The following is a 20,997-nucleotide window of genomic DNA, read 5'->3' on the forward strand; positions in this document are numbered from 1 at the left end:
AGCTGATGTATACGTCATAAAAGTCACAAGGTTAGTTGTAGTAGAACGACCTTTTATGAAACCATGCTGATTATGTATGATTACATGTTTGAGGTGGAAGGAAAGTACTTTGTGCAAAGCTAATTCAAAAAGCTTAGAGGTTGCACAAAGAAGAGAAATGGGGCGGTAGTTCGAAACATCAGATTTGTTTCCTGATTTGAAGACAGGGAAAACACGCGCCGTTTTCCACACGCGGGGAAAGGCAGAATTTTTCAAACAGTTATTAAATATCGTGGTTAAAACAGGGACGAAGGTACTATTGAAGGCTTTTATTATGGCGGCTGGAATGCCATCAGGTCCAGGGGACAAAGATGGTTTCAAACACTTAAGACTCTCACTTACTAACTTCTCGTCAAGAAGAACGGAATTAGGTGCGCCAGCTGGAAGGCATACGGAATCGCAACGTGGAGATTTGTACACGGAGGAAAAGTGTTGAGCAAAGCCGTCAGCGACGTTCCGAATAATAATAATAATAATAATAATAATAATAATAATAATAATAATAATAATAATAATAATAATAATAATAATAATAATTGGTTTTGGGGGAAAGGAAATGGCGCAGTATCTGTCTCATATATCGTTGGACACATGAACCGCGCCGTAAGGGAAGGGATAAAGGAAGGAGTGAAAGATGAAAGGAAGAAAGGTGCCGTAGTGGAGGGCTCTGGAATAATTTCGACCACCTGGGGATCTTTAACGTGCACTGACATCGCACAGCACACGGGCGCCTTAGCGTTTTTCCTCCATAAAAACGCAGCCGCCGCGGTCGGGTTCGAACCCGGGAACTCCGGAGCATACGTGAAGAGGTAATTAATTTTTAGATCGAAGGATATTTAAAGTTTTATTTAGACACGAACAGTTTTCACGAATCCAGTGATATTGTGGAAAGCACATGTCACTGAACTTACAGGAGAATGTTTTCTGAAGTGCGTACTGTCGAAACGTGAGAAAGCGTCAAACGCAATCGAATATGTAACTGCTGGTTCAAAAGAACTGGAGGGAAAACAGGGTTGACGCTTTTCTCGGGAAAATTAATCACAGGTAAACGCATCAGAAGGCTTACCATCCTTACCAAATTTTAGCGCTCAGATGAATTTTGCAAGTCTGGATGAACAACGTTATTGAACTGTTTACTTCGAGCGCAGGCATGCCATTTCCGTAACCTTTTCATAGGCAGCATTAGGAATGATGTTATAATTGCGGGAGAATTATTGCAAAGATACTTCTAAGCAATAATCTGTAGTAAGGCTGTACATATGAGTCCAATTTTTCCAGTAAAACAGAAACCAAGACATCAGCATGCACTCTTACAGATCACAGAATGCAAACGAGAGAATTTTCGAGAAAATGCGGTCAGAGGACCAAGAAGCTGGATATCGGGCGGCAAATTTGCACGGAACACATTACTACAGACACAGCTGAACAACTTTACCGGGACGCATTATAATTGCGGTTGTTTCGATAATGAACTCGTCCGTATCGATGGTAAACTAATGGGCCGTTTATGCTCTGACTCAAAATCTAAGCCTAACAATTGACAGAGCGCGGTGTTTTTCTACACCGTTCATTAAGTGCGACCTGAGCTTCTTATCAATGGGTTTTGCGGGCAATTAGGGAGCGTGCGGAGTTCTTTTTTTTTACCGTCGAATATATGAATGATGCGAAATCTCAGAAAAATGGTACAGTTCGGAACACCATTAACTCTTGATTCGTTTTATTATTTGGATTCCTTTTTCTTTTCTTTGATTCTTTCTAGCGGCGGTTCCTATTTCTGGGAACCGCAGGCCACGCTTCCGTAACGCTGCTGTGTTCCGCAGTTCGTCTGCCAGTTTTGTTACTTCCTCCAGACCTGAAGCGAAGGCAATAGCAGCAGAGGAGGACAGAGATTAAAAAAAAAAGAAGAAGGGGAAGGAGCCACTGAACGCAATCGACGAACGAGATTATGAAAGAAGGTGCTAATAATGGACACACGGCTGTATAGGCACGATACGCTGTAGGCATGACGTTAGAAAGGCTGGAAATTAGGGCAGCAGTTTATCGTGCAATTGGAGAGAAAGGACCAATAGATCGTTTTTCGAACCGTGACTGTCGAGCAACGAATGAGCTGCTTGTAGATAGCACCAGCGGTTGGCATCGTGCCAGCTTTCCTTCCACCTACCGCTAGTGGATACTTTATCTTCGCGAGAGTCCTAATATCGGGACGTCACCCGGCAGAGAAAAAAAAAACAGCGAAATAGTTCTGCGCTTTTCTTTTTTTCTGACCTTTATAAAAAAAAAGGACCTAAACATACAGCATACGGAATACCCGAAACGACGATTTCCTCCTTGTGTAGGGCCCGCCGCGGTGGCTCAGTGGTTAGGGCGCTCGACTACTGATCCCGAGTTCCCGGGTTCGAACCCGACCGCGGCGGCTGCGTTTTTATGGAGGAAAAACGCTAAGGCGCCCGTGTGCTGTGCGATGTCAGTGCACGTTAAAGATACCCAGGTGGTCGAAATTATTCCGGAGCCCTCCACTACGGCACCTCTTTCTTCCTTTCTTCTTTCACTCCCTCCTTTATCCCTTTCCTTACGGCGCGGTTCAGGTGTCCAACGATATATGAGACAGATACTGCGCCATTTCCTTTCTCCAAAAAACCAATTATTATTATTATTATTGTCTGCCATGAAATTGATCTTTACTGTGCAGATGAATTACGGTACAGCGAAGAGCTACTGCTACGCTTTTTATGCTTCTAATTAGATTTTTGCTTTGTCAGCATTTGTATGTGCGGGGAGTGAAATTAGAGTCGGAGAAAAAAGATGTTATGGTTGTTACACATCTGGTAATGCGAATGATCAGCTCTAGCTGGACAGCCTTCCGTCCTGAAGCGGTTGCATTCGTTTTGCGTAGGCAGGAAATCATTACTTTTCAATCCTTTTAGGTCGCCTCAACTTAATGAATGCCACGGACGAGTGTGTGAGAATTGTTTTTCACTTTTTTTGGGAGGGTTACAGTGAGTGGTTTTTTATGGTGTGTGAAATATGTTTGGCACGGACCGGAGCATCTTGTCACGCAGTGAGTTTGCGGGCAGCATCGCGAAGGCGTGCGTTCTGTGTTCGGCCCGCCGCTCGGCGGTGGCTCTGGCCTCCCGCATCCCTTACAAAAATTTCTTTAGACAAGTGTATAGACTGTCCATTGACTTCTGTCTATAAAGTCTGTAGACTCTCCATAGACGAACCCTAGAGAACAGTCTATAGGCAATACAAGTTCTACAGAAAGTCTATAGACAATTTATAGATTTATGGCCAAACACTTTTAGTAGACTCTTGTCTACAGGCAGTCTATAGACTGTGAACAGACAAAAGGAAACATCTATAGGAAGGCAACAGAGTCTATAAGAAGTCTATAGACCATCTTTGTAAGGAATTCGTGCGTCGTTCCGAGCACGACGCTCCGCCTTGACTGCGTCCACGGCCCTTCCGCTAAGCGACAGATGCACCACGTCACCCGCTGGCTGCTTTATGACAACTGCTGCAGCTGCTACTGCGCTGGCGCGGAGGATGCCGCGCCGTGCAGTCATTTCAGGATGCTGCCTTGAGCGGCTTATCAAGGTTTTTGTTCCATTTTGTGGCCACCACGGGGGGCCATGGCGGGGCCCACTTGATAACGACAAATTTAGCGCGAGGCGCAGCGCCGATGACACTGTCTTTTTGTATTTCAATTCCTCATTCAAAGCACTTTTCAATCTCTCACAATATTATTATATTCCCTCCCAGCTTCCTTAGTCAGCTATCTATAGTGCCGTTAGACCTAACTGGGCGCCGGTATTCCATCTCTTCTTTGGGTCTGCACCAATCATCATAGTAATAATCATCATCATCAGCCTGACTACGCTGTATAACTACGCCCTCTGCAGGGTTTACGGCGTTTATGATGATGATGATGATTATGATGATGATGTTTGGTGGAGACCCAAAGGAGAGACGGAATACGGGCGCCCAGCTAGGTGCAACGGCTCTGGATAGCTGACTGAAGAAGCTGGGGGGGGGGGGGGGGTGAATATAATACATACGGCATACGGCATACCGCGCGACGAGCCGAAATGGCTCGCTGGCCTTGCTGGGGGGGTACCCGCCGCGGTGGCTCAGTGGTTAGGGCGCTCGACTACTGATCCGGAGTTCCCGGGTTCGAACCCGACCGCGGCGGTTGCGTTTTTATGGAGGAAAAAGGCTAAGGCGCCCGTGTGCTGTGCGATGTCAGTGCACGTTAAAGATCCCCAGGTAGTCGAAATTATTCCGGAGCCCTCCACTACGGCACCTCTTCTTCCTTTCTTCTTTCACTCCCTCCTTTATTCCTTCCCTTACGGCGCTGTTCAGGTGTCCAACGATATATGAGACAGATACTGCGCCATTTCCTTTGCCCAAAAACTAATTATTATTATTATTCTTATTGCTGGCCAAAACACAGCCGTGGGCATAAGTCATTTCAAAAGCGGCCAGCAACAACACTGCTGCTACGCGGAGGTCGGGAACCTTGGCTTAGCCCTGTAAAGTGCTATCGAATTCGTTTATTTTTTTTCACAGTCTCACCTAGACGAGCAGGCGACAGATCGAACGAAAGAAGGCAAGAAAAAACTGCGCGGCTCAACCTCGTATTTCTCTGCGACCGCGCGTTTGCGTGCAAACCGCTGCACAAAGGACGACATATCCGGAGATGAAGGGAATCAGAGCGGGTGCCGTGGAGTGTAAAACAAACATCGCGCCCGCCTTGCGCCGAAGGGGAACGAACGGATTGGATTCTTGGCGGCGAGACCTTCGCGAACTTTATTTTTTTTCACCGCGAAACGGGAGCCGGCTATGGAGCGCAACACAATGGACGCGGAATAAAGGGAATAGAGGAGACAGAACAGTCTGCGCGCCTCTTACGGTCTGTCTCGACCAGAACTGTGCAGCACCCGCCGTCACGGCTCAGTGGCTGCTGCGTTCGGATGCTGGACCCAAGGTTGACGAAATCTGTGCAGAGACGAGGACAGAGCAAGGTTCAGTTTCCACCCTATATACTCAGGTTGATATTTGCTGACTGTCGTCCGGTACATGAGCTATATACCAGCTGTTGTTAATAATAATAATAATAATAATAATAATAATAATAATAATAATAATAATAATAATAATAATAATAATAATAATAATAATAATAATAATAATAATAATAATAATAATTGGTTTTAGGGGAAAGGAAATGGCGCAGTATCTGTCTCATATATCGTTGGACACCTGAACCGCGCCGTAGCCCCGCCGCGGTGGCTCAGTGGTTAGGGCGCTCGACTACTGATCCGGAGTTCCCGGGTTCGAACCCGACCTCGGCGGCTGCGTTTTTATGGAGGAAAAACGCTAAGGCGCCCGTGTGCTGTGCGATGTCAGTGCACGTTAAAGATCCCCAGGTGGTCGAAATTATTCCGGAGCCCTCCACTACGGCACCCCTTCTTCGTTTCCTCTCACTCCCTCCTTTATCCCTTCCTTTACGGCGCGGTTCAGGTGTCCAACGATATATGAGACAGATACTGCGCCATTTCCTTTCCCCCCAAAAAACAATTAAAAATTAAACCGTGCCGTAAGGGAAGGGATAGAGGAGGGAGTGAAAGAAGAAAGGAAGAAAGAGGTGCCGTAGCGGAGGGCTCCGGAGATAATTTCGACCACCTGGGGATCTTTAACGTGCACTGACATCGCACAGCACACGGGCGCCTTAGCGTTTTGCCTCCATAAAAACGCAGCCGCTGCGGTCATGTTCGAACCCGCCGCGGTGGCTCAGTGGTTAGGGCGCTCGGCTACTGATTCGGAGTTAACCCGGCTATTGTTACTTCAGCAGCAATATCACGACTTATTGGTAGCATACATTCGTTATGCTACTCGTATCCCAATGTGGCAGGTTGGACCTCTACCGTGGTTTCATATCGATAAAGGTGAAATGAGCTATCGCCTGTGTACCGAGATTTCGGCGCGCCTTAAAGAACCCCGAGGTACAATCCGCTAAACCGCAGCCCTCCTCTGTAGCTTCGGTTGTGCTGCTTGGGGGCCTAAAAATTGACCGACTGACCAACCAACATCTTCATCATCGTCGTCAGCCTTACCCGCGTAACCTTCCTATCATCACCCCCTCCCCCTCACCCGCGTCTCTCTGCCTCAGCCTGATACGCTTGCCTTCTTTTGGAATCGACTCCGCAACCATAAACGACCATCGGTTACCTTGCCTTCGCATTACATGCCCTGTACATGGCCGTTTTTTCTTCGTTATTTCGGCTAGGCTATCAACAGCTCGCGTTTGTTCCCTGACCCAGTCATGGTCTCTTCCTGCCTGTTGATGTTATACCTATCATTTTTTAATAAACTAACTCGCCTGCTCATGTACATCCATCAAACAAAATTATGCAAGCTTGCGGAAGCTTTACAGCTGTAGTTAGCTAATAGGCGGCCGCATTCACAAAGTCGTCTGCATGTGATACTGGTTCGCAATTGGCTGGAATGTTTGACATGTGTTCTAGCCAGTTCGCCTGTCGCTATATAACCGATACTGCAACCGTTTTACTGACGATTCTCACGCGTGGAGAGCTCGCTGAATCCGACTGACGCTGCCTGTATGCCTTCCGTGACGCTGCACGGTTTTTCGCAGGAATTCTTCATTTCGCGGGTCTCCGTGTGTGTCCTCGCAGCGACAAGCTGCTACAGCGATTGCCACTTGCGCTCACAATGTGAGCGCGCGTGTCTTCAAGGGTCCCGTTGGAAAGAGCGGCAGAAAATTCGATTCCTTCGTTTATTTTGCGATCAAAGAAATTACGAAAAAGCGTATACAGTCTCTCTTTCCTCTTCCGGGGTACTATTGCTCAGCAGAGTTTTTTTTTTTTTGCGCAGTTGTTAGGGCGCTCGACTACTGATCCGGAGTTCCCGGGTTCGAACCCGACCGCGGCGGCTGCGTTTTTATGGAGGAAAAACGCTAAGGCGCCCGCGTGCCGTGCGATGTCAGTGCACGTTAAAGATCCCCAGGTGGTCGAAATTATTCCGGAGCCCTCCACTATGGCACCTCTTTCTTCCTTTCTTCTTTCACTCCCTCCTTTATCCCTTTCCTTGCGGCGCGGTTCAGGTGTCCAACGATATATGAGACAGATACTGCGCCATTTCCTTTCCCTCAAAACTATAGTAGTAGTAGTAGTAGTAGTTATTTATTTTTCGGTGATTTACGACTGTTTGTAGCTCACTCCTTGCCTCGTGAACGCGCTTTTAAGAGCGCGTGCAGGCGAAACGAGACAATTAGTTCTTTGCACACGTAGGAATCGTAGCGATTGGGCTCTAGGTGTGATGAAAAATGGCGAAGAAGGTGCAAGACGGGGTTGTAGCGCCGCTTCACAGTTTTTTCTTCACCACGTTGCATGTGTGGCGCTGCGCGGCGCGCGCAATCGGAGCTCCTTTCTGGATTTCGCAGCGCATTTGTATCACTTTGAGTGGCGCCGAGCGAATTAGACGATATGAATGGTCACCGTTGGCTCCGACCTTAGCCTGCCCTTACAAACATTTCTTTAGACAGTCTGTACACTCTCCATAGACTTGTCTATAAAGTCTATAGAATGTCTATTGACAAATCCTAGGGAATAATCTAATGGCAATACAAATTCTATAGACAGTCTGTAGACAACCTATATGTATATATATATTGCCATACACTTAATGTACACTTTTTTCTATAGACAGTCTATGGACTATGAATAGACAAAAGAAATGTCTATAGGAAGACAATAGAGTCTACAAGAAGAAACGAATACAAAAGAGTCTATAAGAAGTCTCTTCTTACAGGCTCTATTGTCTTCCTATAGATATTTCTTTTTGTCTATTCATAGTATATAAACAGTTTATAGACAGAAGTCCACTTAAAATGCGTGGCCATATATCTATAGGTTGTCTATAGACTGTAGAATTTGTATGGGTGAGGGCTCTGCAGTTCGCAAACTTTTGTCTCCCCAGCGAATGCGAAAACTTTCCACTCGCTCAGGCGCGCAGTATAATGACCACAACGTTTTCCTCAAAGAGTTTGGTCTCTGCGTTCAACGCAGATCGCGGACCATTTATTTCCCGCTTACGCAAAGTCTAGACCATCGTTCCGGCGCGTAGCGTGTTAGTTACGCGGGTTGTTTGGGACGCAGTAATAATTACGAGGCTTTGAATTTCCGTTTTGGTATATGGTTACTCGTTGCAAGTGCATAAGCTGCTTTCTAACGCGTAAGAATGTTCGCGACTCGCACCTCCGTTGATCAAGACTGAACACGAGTAGAGAGGTTTCCTCCCGTTCGCTTCACCGGTGCGGGCTGGGCGATATTATTTTTTAAAATTTCTTTCTCTAAACGTCCGAACTAATTAATATTCGCTTCAAGAAGAATATAAATGTGATTTTTAAATTTTGCACAGAAACGAAAGTAGGACAAAAAAGATAACCCGGGTTCGAACCCGACCGCGGCGGCTGCGTTTTTATGGAGGAAAAACGCTAAGGCGCCTGTGTGCTGTGCGATGTCAGTGCATGTTTTAAGATCCCCAGGTGGTCGAAATTATTCCGGAGCCCTCCACTACGGCACCTCCTTCTTCATTTCTTCTTTCACTCCCTCCCTTATCCCTTCCCTAACGGCGCGGTTCAGGTGTCCAACGATATATGAGACAGTTACTGCGCCATTTCCTTTCCCCAAAAAACCAATTATTATTATTATTAAAAAGATAACGGCTATTCAACGTATTATTTTTACTGCACATCGTTCACTTCTACTTACTCAATCAAGTTCGCAGTTTCGTGACTATTAGGTGAACAAGCTGATTGCGTATTATTGCAGGCGACTCAGAGGTGCACGACGCCACCTGATCATAAATTTCATTGCGGCAACGTTCCATCAAATTCGTTTGGCTTAACATCTGGTGAGCCTATAAATGCAGACGTATTAATTCACGCATATAGGCAGAGCGGCGTGTGCACGCGCGCACAAAGGTGCAGAAAGGCAAGATTTTAAGATTTAATTGACAGTTTTCTCTTCAACTGACTGACAACTTTACAGCGGTGAAGATTGTGTTGCCCATATTGTCTCATCGCTGTCAAGTGACGGACGCGAACAGCATACCGTGAACTGGTTGCCAACCTCTCTCGTCGTATCTTTTTATTGCTTGACGAACAAAAAGCGTTACTTTCGACGAGAACCACTGAGATAACACGTCTATAAAAACTGAAAGAAGAATGTTGTTTTTGCCGCGCCATTCAACCCTAAATATCGGCCGAACGCCGAGTTTTACGATGCAGATATTTCCCGTCTGGAATAGGTACTTGCCGTATTTTGCGCAACAACTCATAAATAAACTCGCCTTATTCCACTCACCTTTCGCAACAGTTAAGAATAAAGCTAGAGTTTTATGGTTCGCTGACGATTAAAGGAAATCACTAGCTGCGTTAAATTTCACCGTCGGTAAAAATTTTATTACATTACGAGGTTTCGGCCCGAAAGATTCAGCAGCTTAGGAAAACCCGGCTTAAATGACATTCTGAACAATGAATATTCTATAAGCGTAGTAATATACCCGCTCGATCGATATGTACACATTATATATAATTCACAAAACGGTTTCCGGACATTCGACGGTCGAGGCTGTGACCGAATAAAGAGCGAACTTTCAAGCGAGTGTAAGGCGACTGAAAGGGGGCGCGCGCAGCCTGGGTGCATCCTAAGCCGAAATTGGTCGTCGGTGTGAGACTGAATAATTTTGAAGCGAAAAGCTTCACTACGCTAGGTAAAGCGGTCGTCGCGTAGGCCGGAGAATGACCTTGAACGACCTTCAGCCCAACCCCGTTAGCCGTGCGTGACCATACGTGGTACAGTTATGGTGTCGAACCCTTCACTCCTGACCTTGACCCATGACATTTAGTTGACCTTTGACCTTGGATTGACCTTTGACCTTTGACTTTGGGTGACCTTTGGGTTGGCCTCTGACCTTTGACTTTAGGTGACGTTGGGTTGACCTTTGACCTTAAGAACATCCGATGGGGTGATGTGAAGCCATGTGATGACACCCGATGGGGGTGTCGTAAGACCATGTGATACTACGTCATAGCCACGTGGTCGTGTGGGCATACGTATGTAGAACGGCTGTCGCGAGCGTGTAGCGGGGCTTCCATGGACGAGCCTCAGACGCTTATTAAGCGTCCTTGCTTTTCGCTGAATTCCAGGGTTATCCAACTTAAGCCACTGCCAATATTCCCCCCCTTTCAGTATGCGCTGCAGCGAATAAAGTTTTGATCAACTGATTGCGCTGATGCGTGCCTGATATCACTCTGCTTTTACTTTTCATTTTCAGCCTAGTCAGAAGAAGTGGAGCGGCTGCGCGAGCAACACTGGACACCAACTACCGGAAGGTAGTGTACGCGTTTCACGGCGACTACCTCGTCCTCACAGCCGCCGGTACGTGGTCGCACTTCATGATTCCTACTCTGCTCTTGTCTTCCTTCACGAGCTTAACGTGAGCCCGCTCACGATTCCGCGCTCCTTTGTTCTTGGCTTCTTACGCCAGGAATTCAGCGATAAGGAAAATGAGCAGAAATTGCTAGCTTCACTTTTGTCTGCCACGGACTGCGGAGGAGGACTTGTCTACGCATTCGACAAGTGCTTTTTTTTCACTGTCCCATGAACATAAGTATTTTCCCGATCTAAAAAAAAAAACAAAAAACAAAAACACGAGGAAAGTTTAACAGGACATATAGAAGACCCAACTTATTCAACCAACCTTAGGAATGGTTTTTAGCTGCGAAAGTCACAAGTATATGGGCCTGAGCACAAAGAAGTTTCTCACTCCAACTTGCTTCTTTTCTCTTATTTTTGCCCTGCGTTGAGCTCACCGTTTCTTTTCGTGAGCCCACCGACAAACATTACGCGCTTCAGCCAGCGCCAGATTGCAACTAACTGTCGGCGTAGTTAACGTAAATGACTGACCATTGTGCTCAGTAGTCACCGACTGCCCTTGGAAAATAACGAAAACAACGTTCTCACAAGACAGGACAAGACAGGCGGATTCATATTTTTCTGTGCACACAGGCTGACATTAACGGCAAAGTAAACCTTTGCAGTTCCCCAGAGAAGGTCCTTCGCTCGTCGTTGTTACTCATACCGTGGAAGAGGGACGCCTCCGTGAGCACCTGCTTGCACTCACTAGGCACTTGTGAAGCCCGACCCTCGAGGATGTCTGGCTAGCAGCTGCATGCAACCCACAGCAATGTCGAAAGTGCGCGTGGCCAAACAATGCTGAAAAGGGCTGGAAAGATAGTGTCCCTCATTGACTCTTCCACGTGGATTCGAGGCTTGCTTTACTTCTTCGCCAGCGTCTTGACCTGTAGGGGGACAGACACGTGCTCTTTACACTCTTTCCAAGAGAGCTTGTGTGTCGCACCCGTCGCACCCTCACTAGGAGATTTGACACTTAAGTGAGAGCCTGGACAGGCGCGACACGTGCCGCAAGATAGGTGTTACGGAAGAGTGGACGTGTGGAATGACTGTTCCACATGACGAGGACAAGCGGGAAGAAGATGGTTAGTCACAGATGAAGCACTGACCTCCTTCGTGCATTTGTTACCCCTTTTTTGTGCTGTCTTGAAGGCCTCATTAGGCATCGCTTTCAGTCACGGCGCAGATTGTACACAGTACAGGCAGCTATAGACGGTAAAAGTGCCGAGGTAAACGAAGTTTACGTTGGCTAAAGTGCTGCCTTTGTGGGGTCAGACATTTGCCGAGAACGTCAACGTTATTTAGTGTTGTCATGTTTTTCCACTGTCGCCCCTTTGTTGCTACACGTGCGAATGTTGCGAGCGTTCGACAAACCCGTCATCTAGTTGTGGAACAAGCTGGAGCAGCTAAACCGTTTTGTTGGCGAGGCTCGTCACGTTACGAGGTAAAGCCAGCCGCTGGCCCAACCAATCTCCCAAGGAGCCGATGGGCTGCCAGTGAGGCAGCCTGGCTAAATGCGAAGCAAGTCGCAACATTTTTCCAGCGTGTGCGTGTGTGTGTGTGTGGGGGGGGGGGGGGGGGGGGCAAATTTTAGTTTTCTTTAATGCTCAGTGATTTTCTTTTGACACACGCACGCGTTGTGTCACAGCTTAATTTGTGTTTGTTTGGCGCTGTTTACTGTCATTGTCTAGAAGCCTTATGCCAGCTTCACTCTTGACTGTAGTTTGTTGAATGGACGCTCATTTTTTGCCCTCAAAGACTTATAGCCCCAGTATTGTATTAACAGCAGGCTTAATTTAAGTAGTTCATTGTGTGTCACTAACAATAAAACTTCTTTAGGAACGCAATTGTTCGAGGCAGGCATTTTTTTGTTGACGGGCGTTTTTACGCAGTTTGCTTCGAGTTTTTAAAGGTACGGTTAGCGCTCTGCGTATCTTCTCTGCCTTATTAAAAAAGTGCACTTTTTATTAACCGGCTTAGGGCATTAATAATAGCGTTAAGTGTGAACTCTAGTTGAGGTTATGTATGCACATTTCTCAGCTGAAGCGCATTGAATATAACTAAGTTGCCCAGCTCGAAGTCGGACGATTGCACGCTATCCAACCGTATTCCTCGCCTGTGTCAATCCCAACGTCGGTTTGCGCTGGTCTCCAAAGAAAGAAACAGAGGCATCTCCATTTACATTGTCATTTTTCTACTGCTTTGAAAGAGGCCCTGGAATTTCAAAATTGAATGGCCTCGCCCGGTCGTTTAATGTAACCGTCCGCTAGACTTTGGAATCCGCGTTTGCAAGTGAAAATATAAATTGCACTGCACAACTGAACGAATTATGTGCGCTCCTCGTGCCTGCTTCCCTGCAGTTACACACTTTGCGCTTTACCTCGCTGCGAAAGTCGCAGCTTTAATTTCGTAAGGAGTGGTTCGGAAAATTCCTAGAAGAGGCGACTAACTTGTTCTTGCGTTCATTCGTCCCTTACGCGTGAGGTACGCCTTTGTCACGGAGGTATTTTTTAGCATTCAGTTATGAATTCGTTTTTCTTTCTCATCCGCTGCTTTTTATCGGCTGCTATCCGCTGCTTCTTTCTATCCGTACGCGTCACTTCAAGGAATTAGTGAATTTCACCTGTGTAAACTTAGACGGCGCCTACAAACATTAACGTTTAAAGGTTTGTTAAAACGAAATGCAATCAATCAGAAGTGCTCCAAAAAGTCAGTACAGCAGGAGGTCCCGAAGTGAAACTGTCTGGGGGACCTCCCGTCAGAAAAATATAATTACAGAAGTTTGGCAGAGGAGCTAGAAAAATATAGATAAAATTAAAACCTATCAGTATAATTTTACGCCAATTGATAAGTTAACAGTAATTAACGTTGGGAGAATTTTTCAAACATAAAACAAAGGCGTAAGAGCATCAGAGAAAAGAAGGAAAAACAAACATCAAATACTGATGAGCTATGTATAGATGCAAAGATTATAAAAACGAAAATTTAGACAAATCAAAACATTGGAAATGAGGAACAATTTTGACCCTTTGCTGTAATAGTGGGGAGCATAAAAATGAGACTAAGGCAGCCTTAGGTATGGCTTGAAATTGAATGAGTTGATAAGAGGCAGTTTTTTTTATCAAGGTGTGGAATGAGGACTGCGAGCGTGCTTACTTAATAGCAAGTTCTAATGAATTCCAAACTTTTATGGCGAAAAAAAAAGTTTTTTCTCCATAATTATTGCCCGATTTTGGTAGTAGCTTATTGTTTCGTTCAGAGAACCGGGTGCTGTTAATATTAGCGAGGAAAGATGGCCAGAAAAACCGTTGCCGTTGTTTTGTTGCTGTGAAAGTCGCCCGTCAAAGCTTTTAAACTTTCAAGACTAACGTAGGAGTAAATTTTTAATCATGAACGAATACAACTCCAAGAACGCGTTTCGTTCAAGTGGTTTATATTATGCACCGCTTGTGGGTAGTGGCGAATGGTTAAGCCAAACTTTTGCTTTGTACGCTTCGAGCAAGCTTGCAGGAAAGAGGAGGATCAAAATCTTCTCTGCTCTAAAGTACATAATATGATTTCCGCCTCACTTTGTGGAATTCCATAAATTTTCAGTACAATTTTTCTTGCTTTGTTCGTTCACAATAACGGACTGCATGAATTTACATGCGTGGACGGTCATTTATAGCGCAGGCAATAGGCTGAAGACGATTCCAGAAGGTGACTTGCACACGAACGTCTGTTTATAGGATATTAGGAGGAATGAAAAGTGTTGAAGTAAATTTTTTCTTTATTTGAGTACATCAATTAGTACACCTAGTTCTTCGAAAAAGAAGCGCCGTAGCAATGCTATAGGAATCGTCCTACGTTGGGATGTTTACGCTGCCTTTTAGGATGACGGAAACAAATGTGTCGGCTGCTTTGGTTATGGTTTCACTACACTTAGCAAGCCTGTGTAAGAAGAAATAAAAAGTTAAATTTTCCGAGGATCAAGCCGGAATGAATGAATTTACTCGTTAAGGGCTGGTTTTTGAGTGGTCTCGCAATGCATTTTCCTAGCGCTCATGAAGCTCAACGGACGAAGAAATTAAACAATCGAGGTCATTGCAACGTCAGATATCCCGCCAGATACTGCAAGCGGTGCAAGGAGTGCATTCCAGCACTTCAGCAAACGGGGTAATGGGTCGAGCCATGCAGGGCTAGGGCCGAGAGGGAGATATTGGACGCCTTATTCGTTAACAAGGCAGGAAGCCATTGGATTAGCGAGCCGCCTATTTTTTCAAGTGGAAAGGAGGCAGCCTTTTTGAACCGACACATTCGATGTGATATATAGGCCCTGAAAAAAAAAAATTCTATTCGGCAGCGTCGCTTGTTGGGTCACTGAGTGTTGCTTTGTATCCTCTTGTTCTGTTTTTTTTTTCAAGTTTTATAGGTCAGCCAATTCTTGCTTGTTGCTATAAGTTTCTTCATTGGACCTGTCTACATGCGCGTATGCGAAGGAAAAAAAAAACTTTGTATAAATGCCCGCATCTTCGAATGCGAAATTGCAGTTGATCTCTAGAGCACTACGTACTGTCTTTCTGTTTCTTCGTGAGTTTTGCTTCCTGAGCGCTAAAGAAAAATACATTTCGAGGCCTTCTACGAAGATGTGAAGTAACGTATCTAAAGATGCCACTGGAATATACGCTACATCATTGTGGGAAGCGTGCAAGAATCGACACCTGGCGGGCTGTACATAGGTGCGAGAACTCGCACACTTTTTTTCTGCGCATGAATGCATGTCACGACCACTAAAATTCTGAGCCAGGCTGCATCTTAGAACGCATTCCCGAGCTTCGCACTTGCAGGTCTCTTTCGTATGGCTTCCTTCTACAGAGTCAGTTGTTAAAGGCTTGCTGTGAGGAGATCGCACGAAATGACGTCATCGTCACGTGATTAAAATAATTGGCGCAAGACTGGTCACGTGACTCATTAAACCTCTTTGCACATGACCCTCTTTACAGCTGATGCTGAAGCTCGTTTCATGTTACGTGAGATTTCATCCAATTTTTTTTAGTACGCTGTTGCGAACGATGTTAACTGCTCCGCTAAAGGACCCTGAAGGTAGAGGCCGTGCACAAGCAAGGTTGCACAGGAGTGCAACTGGAGCCGTCCTTTTCAAACAAAAAGCAGACACAGATCACAAGAGCTGGAAAGTGGAGAACGGCCCTTACATTTTTTTTTTACGATGTCAAACTTCTTCCCAGAAATAACCATTCCCATGGCCTTGCTTTTCGTCGAGCTCATCTGAATAGATTGTCCAATTGAGGAGACACTGACGCCGGCACCCGCTCTTGCGTAGCGTTGCAGAAGCTGGCGTTCGGGCAGCGGCTTGGTCAGACTCCAGCACTTTCTGGCGGAGTTTTCTGAATGACCGCGCGTAGTGACCCTAGCTAGATTAGGGGGCTGTCGTCGCCAATACCGCTTTTTATTTTCGATCTCTGTTTCACAGTCCCTCTGACAAACTTCTCCCATTTACCAGAACCAGCGTTGCACAAGAGCTCTTTCCCTTGTCTCGACCAATATGCTGAGCGTGCCAATGATCGCCGGGTTGTCATGGAGACCGCCCACCCACACTGGCTACACCGGTGGCTGCGTTCGCTAATTCGAATGCTGCGCCGCAACCGCGCTACACCGTGATCCGATGTCGTTTGTATCCATTTTGTATCGTTTACTTGTCCTCTATACTAAAGCGCCGCCGCTACAGTGAATATAATCAGAAATTGGACGAAACTGGATAAATGGAACCATATATAGGCCTCTTCTGTGAACTCTAATGCCTATGGACTGAGCACGTAATTTAGTGCTTAATGAGTGCGTAGTGAGAGGAAGTTTCGCGGAAAGGAAATGAGAGCGCCTAGTGTACAGAGAAGGAACACTATTGGCTGCTTTTATTGCCCTGAGGCTATTGCAGTAGTGCGGTGACAGCAGGAGAAGGGCGGCAGTTATTTTTGGCTTGTAGCGCATGCATATAGAGTCGTTGCTCTCGTCACCGCGATAGCCTTCCAGTTTTTGTCGCATGTAGTGAAATATGAATAGCTACTCTCCATCCCCGATTCTCTCGCCAGGTGGCGCTTGCTTTCAAGATTGCTCATGCTTCAACTTTCATCAGGGCTCGCGCAAACTCAGATGCGCAGGAGGTACCGTGCGTGTGTCAGGTGATGGGAAGCCATTTTCTTTCGTTCTAGTTCACAGCAACCCGACTGGGGTGTTTATGGTAGTCGCCGCAAGAGAGTGTTCCTCGAAGGTCAGCCGTCAATTACTTTGTGGTAATAATCTGATTTTACTCAGCTGAGTCATGTTGCGATTACAATTAAAGCGTACCGTAGCGGTGACCTAGTCGACTGAGCATCCGGCTTCCATGCGGGATGTGCGGGGTTCGATCCCCGGTGCCTCCGTGTACCATCCGATCATACAATGGGCGCAAGCTTCCCCTGGCCCGGTGATCGGATATTCAGGATGAATTGCTTGGAAAATGGGTCCTTGAACCTACCTTGAGTAGAAGAAAATGCCTTGTGCCATGGCGCTCTTTGGCCACAGATGCCCTTGCGCCATAAAAATTCATCACCATCATCATAATCATAATATTAATAATTAAAGCGTGCGCATTTGTACTGCAACCTACAGCATTGCATCGGATGGGTTTCTAACCAGGAGAAATAGTCTGGTAAATAGTTACCGGTTTCAATGCTACTTCGGAATATGTCGCGCGACGAAAGGCTGCAGCTTGGCGACGCAAAAATAATGGCACTCAGGAGATGAAAGGGGCAGTAACTGTCTCACTTATCTCGGCAGACACCCGAACCGCACCATAAGGGAAGGCAGGAAGGTGGGAGTGAAAGAAGAAAGGAAGAAAGAGGTGCCGTAGGGGAGGGCTCTGGAATAATTTCGACCACTTGGGATCTTTAACGTGCACTGACATCGCACAGTACACGGGCGCCTTCACGTTTTGCCTCCATCGAAACGCGGCCGCCGCGGCCTGGTTTGAACCCGGGTACTCTAGCTCAGTAGCCGAGCACGCTAACCACTGAACCACCACGGTGTGTGCTTATCGACGTACGCTGGGAAATGACAAAAAAAAAAGAGAGCACAGAGCTCGAGTATAATACAGGTGAATAGAAACCTCTGCCTCCCGATCGTTGGCCGATCCCCCAGTGTGGGTATGTGCCATCTTGTGAAAGGCTGACAACAACTACTACACTACTACTACTGCTGCAAGGCTGAAAACTCGCGCAAGGAAACGCACATCTGCTGAGACATATCGGTTTTAGCTGCCGATATTCGCTATGCATGTTTTTCGTGTTTGACAACAAGAAAGGAGTATCTCATTGATGGTTATCTCTAAGCACACGCGCACAAGTGCAAAACAAAGGAAGAAAAGCCTGGACGTAAGGTGCAGCCTGCAGAACTCCTGTATAGAAGATGTCATTATCACCACAGCGTGACTACGCCCACTGCAGGACAAAGGCTTCTTCTATGTCTCTCCAATTAACCCTGTTCTGTGCCAACTGCGGCCACTGTATCTCCGCAGACTTCTGAATATCATCCGCCTACCTAGCTTTCTTGCGCCCCCTGCTACGCCTGCCTTCTCTTGGCATCCATTCCGTTGTACAGAAGACGGACGCACGCAAAAAAACCGAGGGGCGATCAGTTGGATTAATGCGATGGAAATGCGAGGGCATTCTTTTTTACTTTCTATTCATTCGCGCTTCGGTTTTGCAGCCTGGCGCATGAATTGTACAACTACAACCACTACCGCTACGTGCAACATCATTAAGCCGCTATCATCACCAGAACCCAATCACAATCACCTGTCACTGAAGTGTCCTTACCAGCTGCTATCGCCAGTGTGTCATTAGAGCCGACGTTTCACTATGCCCATTATTATAGCAGGTGGAGATAGTTGTTTGGGAGACTGCCTATGCTATCCGCAGACTTGCTTTTTTCTGAGAAATTCGTCTTTTCCTCCAGTGGTTGGAAAATTCGTTGTTGGGGAAAAAAAATAGCGCAGTATCTTCTTCACGTCTCGGCGGACACCTGAACCGCGCTTAAAGGGAAGGGATAAAGGAGGGACCGAGAGAAGAAAGGAAGAAAGGGGTGCCGTAGCGGAGGGCTCCGGAATAATTTCGACCACCTGGGGATCTTTAACGTGCACTGACATCGCACAGCACACGGGCGCCTTTGCGTTTCGCCTCCATCGAAACGCGGCCGCCGCGGTCGGGTTTGAGCCCGGGTACTCTGGATCAGTAGCCGAGCGCCCTAACCACTGAGCCACCGTAGCGGGTTTTCCTCTGGCGGTTTTCTCTTTATTTTGATGACTCCGGATGTGGTAACTACGCAAAACGCGTCACACTGATAGATCGCGGCGAGTCCTCATACCATCATTGGCCCAGTGGTGCAGCGGTTAAGCCCCGTCGCGGTGGCTCAGTGGTTAGGGCGCTCGACTACTGATCCGGAGTTCCCGGGTTCGAACCCGACCGCGGCGGCTGCGTTTTTATGGAGGAAAAACGCTAAGGCGCCCGTGTGCTGTGCGATGTCAGTGCACGTTAAAGATACCCAGGTGGTCGAAATTATTCCGGAGCCCTCCACTACGGCACCTCTTCCTTTCTTCTTTCACTCCCTCCTTTACCCCTTCCTTTACGGCGTGGTTCAGGTGTCCAACGATATATGAGACAGATACTGCGCCATTTACTTTCCCCCCAAAACCAATTATTATTATCATTAAGCGATGCCCCACTGGCTGTTTGTAACACCGCCACTGGTGGGGCTTATCAGAACTAGGTGTGTCTTCACGAACCACGCGGACAAGGAATGGCTCCTGCAAGCCTCGTTTTTGCGCAAATAGTTCATCGGGAGGCTGTCTGTTTCGCATGTAGGACTGCTGTTGTGCGAGTCATTTTCCTTGAAGTTCTTTTCACTTTTGCTGTTCGCTCTTCGTCTGGCGTCTCTCTTTCCTTCCCTTACAAGACAGCAGGGCCAGAAAGGGAGATGGGGACGGTTGGCAGCTGGCAGGTGGGGAGAGAGAAATTCATCTAAATGCCACCTGCCACGTTTGGCTGGTGAGGAATCCACACATAAGCCGCCGGACGCCGAAGGGGGACAGTTTTCGCCGCTATGTTTTTTTTTAAGTTCCCTCATAAAAAAAAGAAAAAAGCTAGACGAGCGTAGCCAGAAAAAAAAAAAGCTTGTCGAAATAGTCAGTGCCGTGCTTGCTCTTTCCGCGTGTCTTGTCAGTGGGCTTCATTGCGCTTGTGATCACAAGCGAGGTGGCAGGAGGTGACCAAAAGGCGGTTTCTCCTCCCCCGGTGACGAAAGAGCGAGCGCTTTTCACGCACCGTCTTTACCGTTGCGATAGGGCTGCCTGAGCTAAGCATGCTGGCCGAACGTGACGGGCATAATCGCTTCGCTCTGCTGACTCCCGTTCACTGTCTTGACACACTGCATTCGACGTCAAATGCGCTGCGGGAGTCGGCTTGCCCGTTTGCCTCGGCCATACTCGGTACACACGGGTCACACCAACGCTATTCGTAGGTGGGAAATGAGGTTGCTCTTTAGCAGCGTGCGCATTACGACGTTGGTTGCGTAAATGCCTTCGCCGGCAGTCGAGCCTTTGGAAAACGGATAAGCGTTTGCCTGGCGGTTATAGGCCGGTGGAAATAAAATGAAAGTGGTGTGGACGTTTATTTCTCTTTTATGCTTCCAGGACACGAAAGAGATGCGTGGTTTTTTGGCGGAGGTAAATCACGGAGCCAGCAATAAAATCATCGGCTTAGCCAGAGGGGCTTTGGTGAAACAAAGGGGGAGAAAAAAAAGTACAAGAACCACCCGCACTGCCCCGTTCAGAGAGTTATCGCGTAAAAAGTTTCCCCTGCGTCTTCCTTCTGGCTTCTTTATTCGATGAAGAAACGAGTTTACCTGTGTGTCGGAGGGAGCGCCCGTCAGCGGGAATCGCGCTTACTTTGGAGAGTTCCATCCTCCATCCTCTTTCCATGCGTCAATAAAGAGGGAAAGGGGGACGAAGATTTGGAAAGGAGCTCCGGGCGGGGGGGGGAGATAGAAAACCTAGCACGACTGGCGTCGAGGATAGCTGCGTCTTGAACTCATATCCCCCGTCTTCCTTCTCCTGTGTATGTGGGTTTTGTATTTGCTCCGATCGACACAAGAACTCAGTCGACAAGAAGAAAAAGTAACGAAAAGGTTCTCCATCCAGTCGGGGTAGCAAGGAGCGCTCACGAGACTCCACGATGCGCGCTGATGTCGACGTTCCGGACGCCGTGCTCTTTGTTATGGATGCGACGTCAGTCTCGTTTTCCGCCCGTCAACTTTTTCCGGACAGGCAACGCCTCCTCCCATCGCCTATCTAAACGAAGCTCAGCCACCGTCCCGGTCCTTTTAATAGCGGCGGCGTTTGTTTATCCCGCCAGTGTTTCCTGTCTCTCCGGTC

At 47.1% G+C, this 20,997-nt stretch overlaps 1 protein-coding gene across 1 annotated transcript in view; it reads left to right on the forward strand.

The window, feature by feature from the left end:
• LOC144127491 (fatty acid hydroxylase domain-containing protein 2-like) overlaps positions 1 to 20,997 on the forward strand; it is a 64,682-nt gene that overhangs the window by 24,039 nt on the left and 19,646 nt on the right. The window contains exon 3 of the mRNA XM_077660483.1: positions 10,396 to 10,499. Coding sequence (XP_077516609.1) covers positions 10,396 to 10,499 — 104 coding nt within the window. The remainder of the gene's footprint in view (positions 1 to 10,395; positions 10,500 to 20,997) is intronic.

The sequence above is a fragment of the Amblyomma americanum genome, chromosome 4 (genome assembly GCF_052857255.1).
Source record: "Amblyomma americanum isolate KBUSLIRL-KWMA chromosome 4, ASM5285725v1, whole genome shotgun sequence".
In the NCBI taxonomy this organism is placed as follows: domain Eukaryota; kingdom Metazoa; phylum Arthropoda; class Arachnida; order Ixodida; family Ixodidae; genus Amblyomma; species Amblyomma americanum.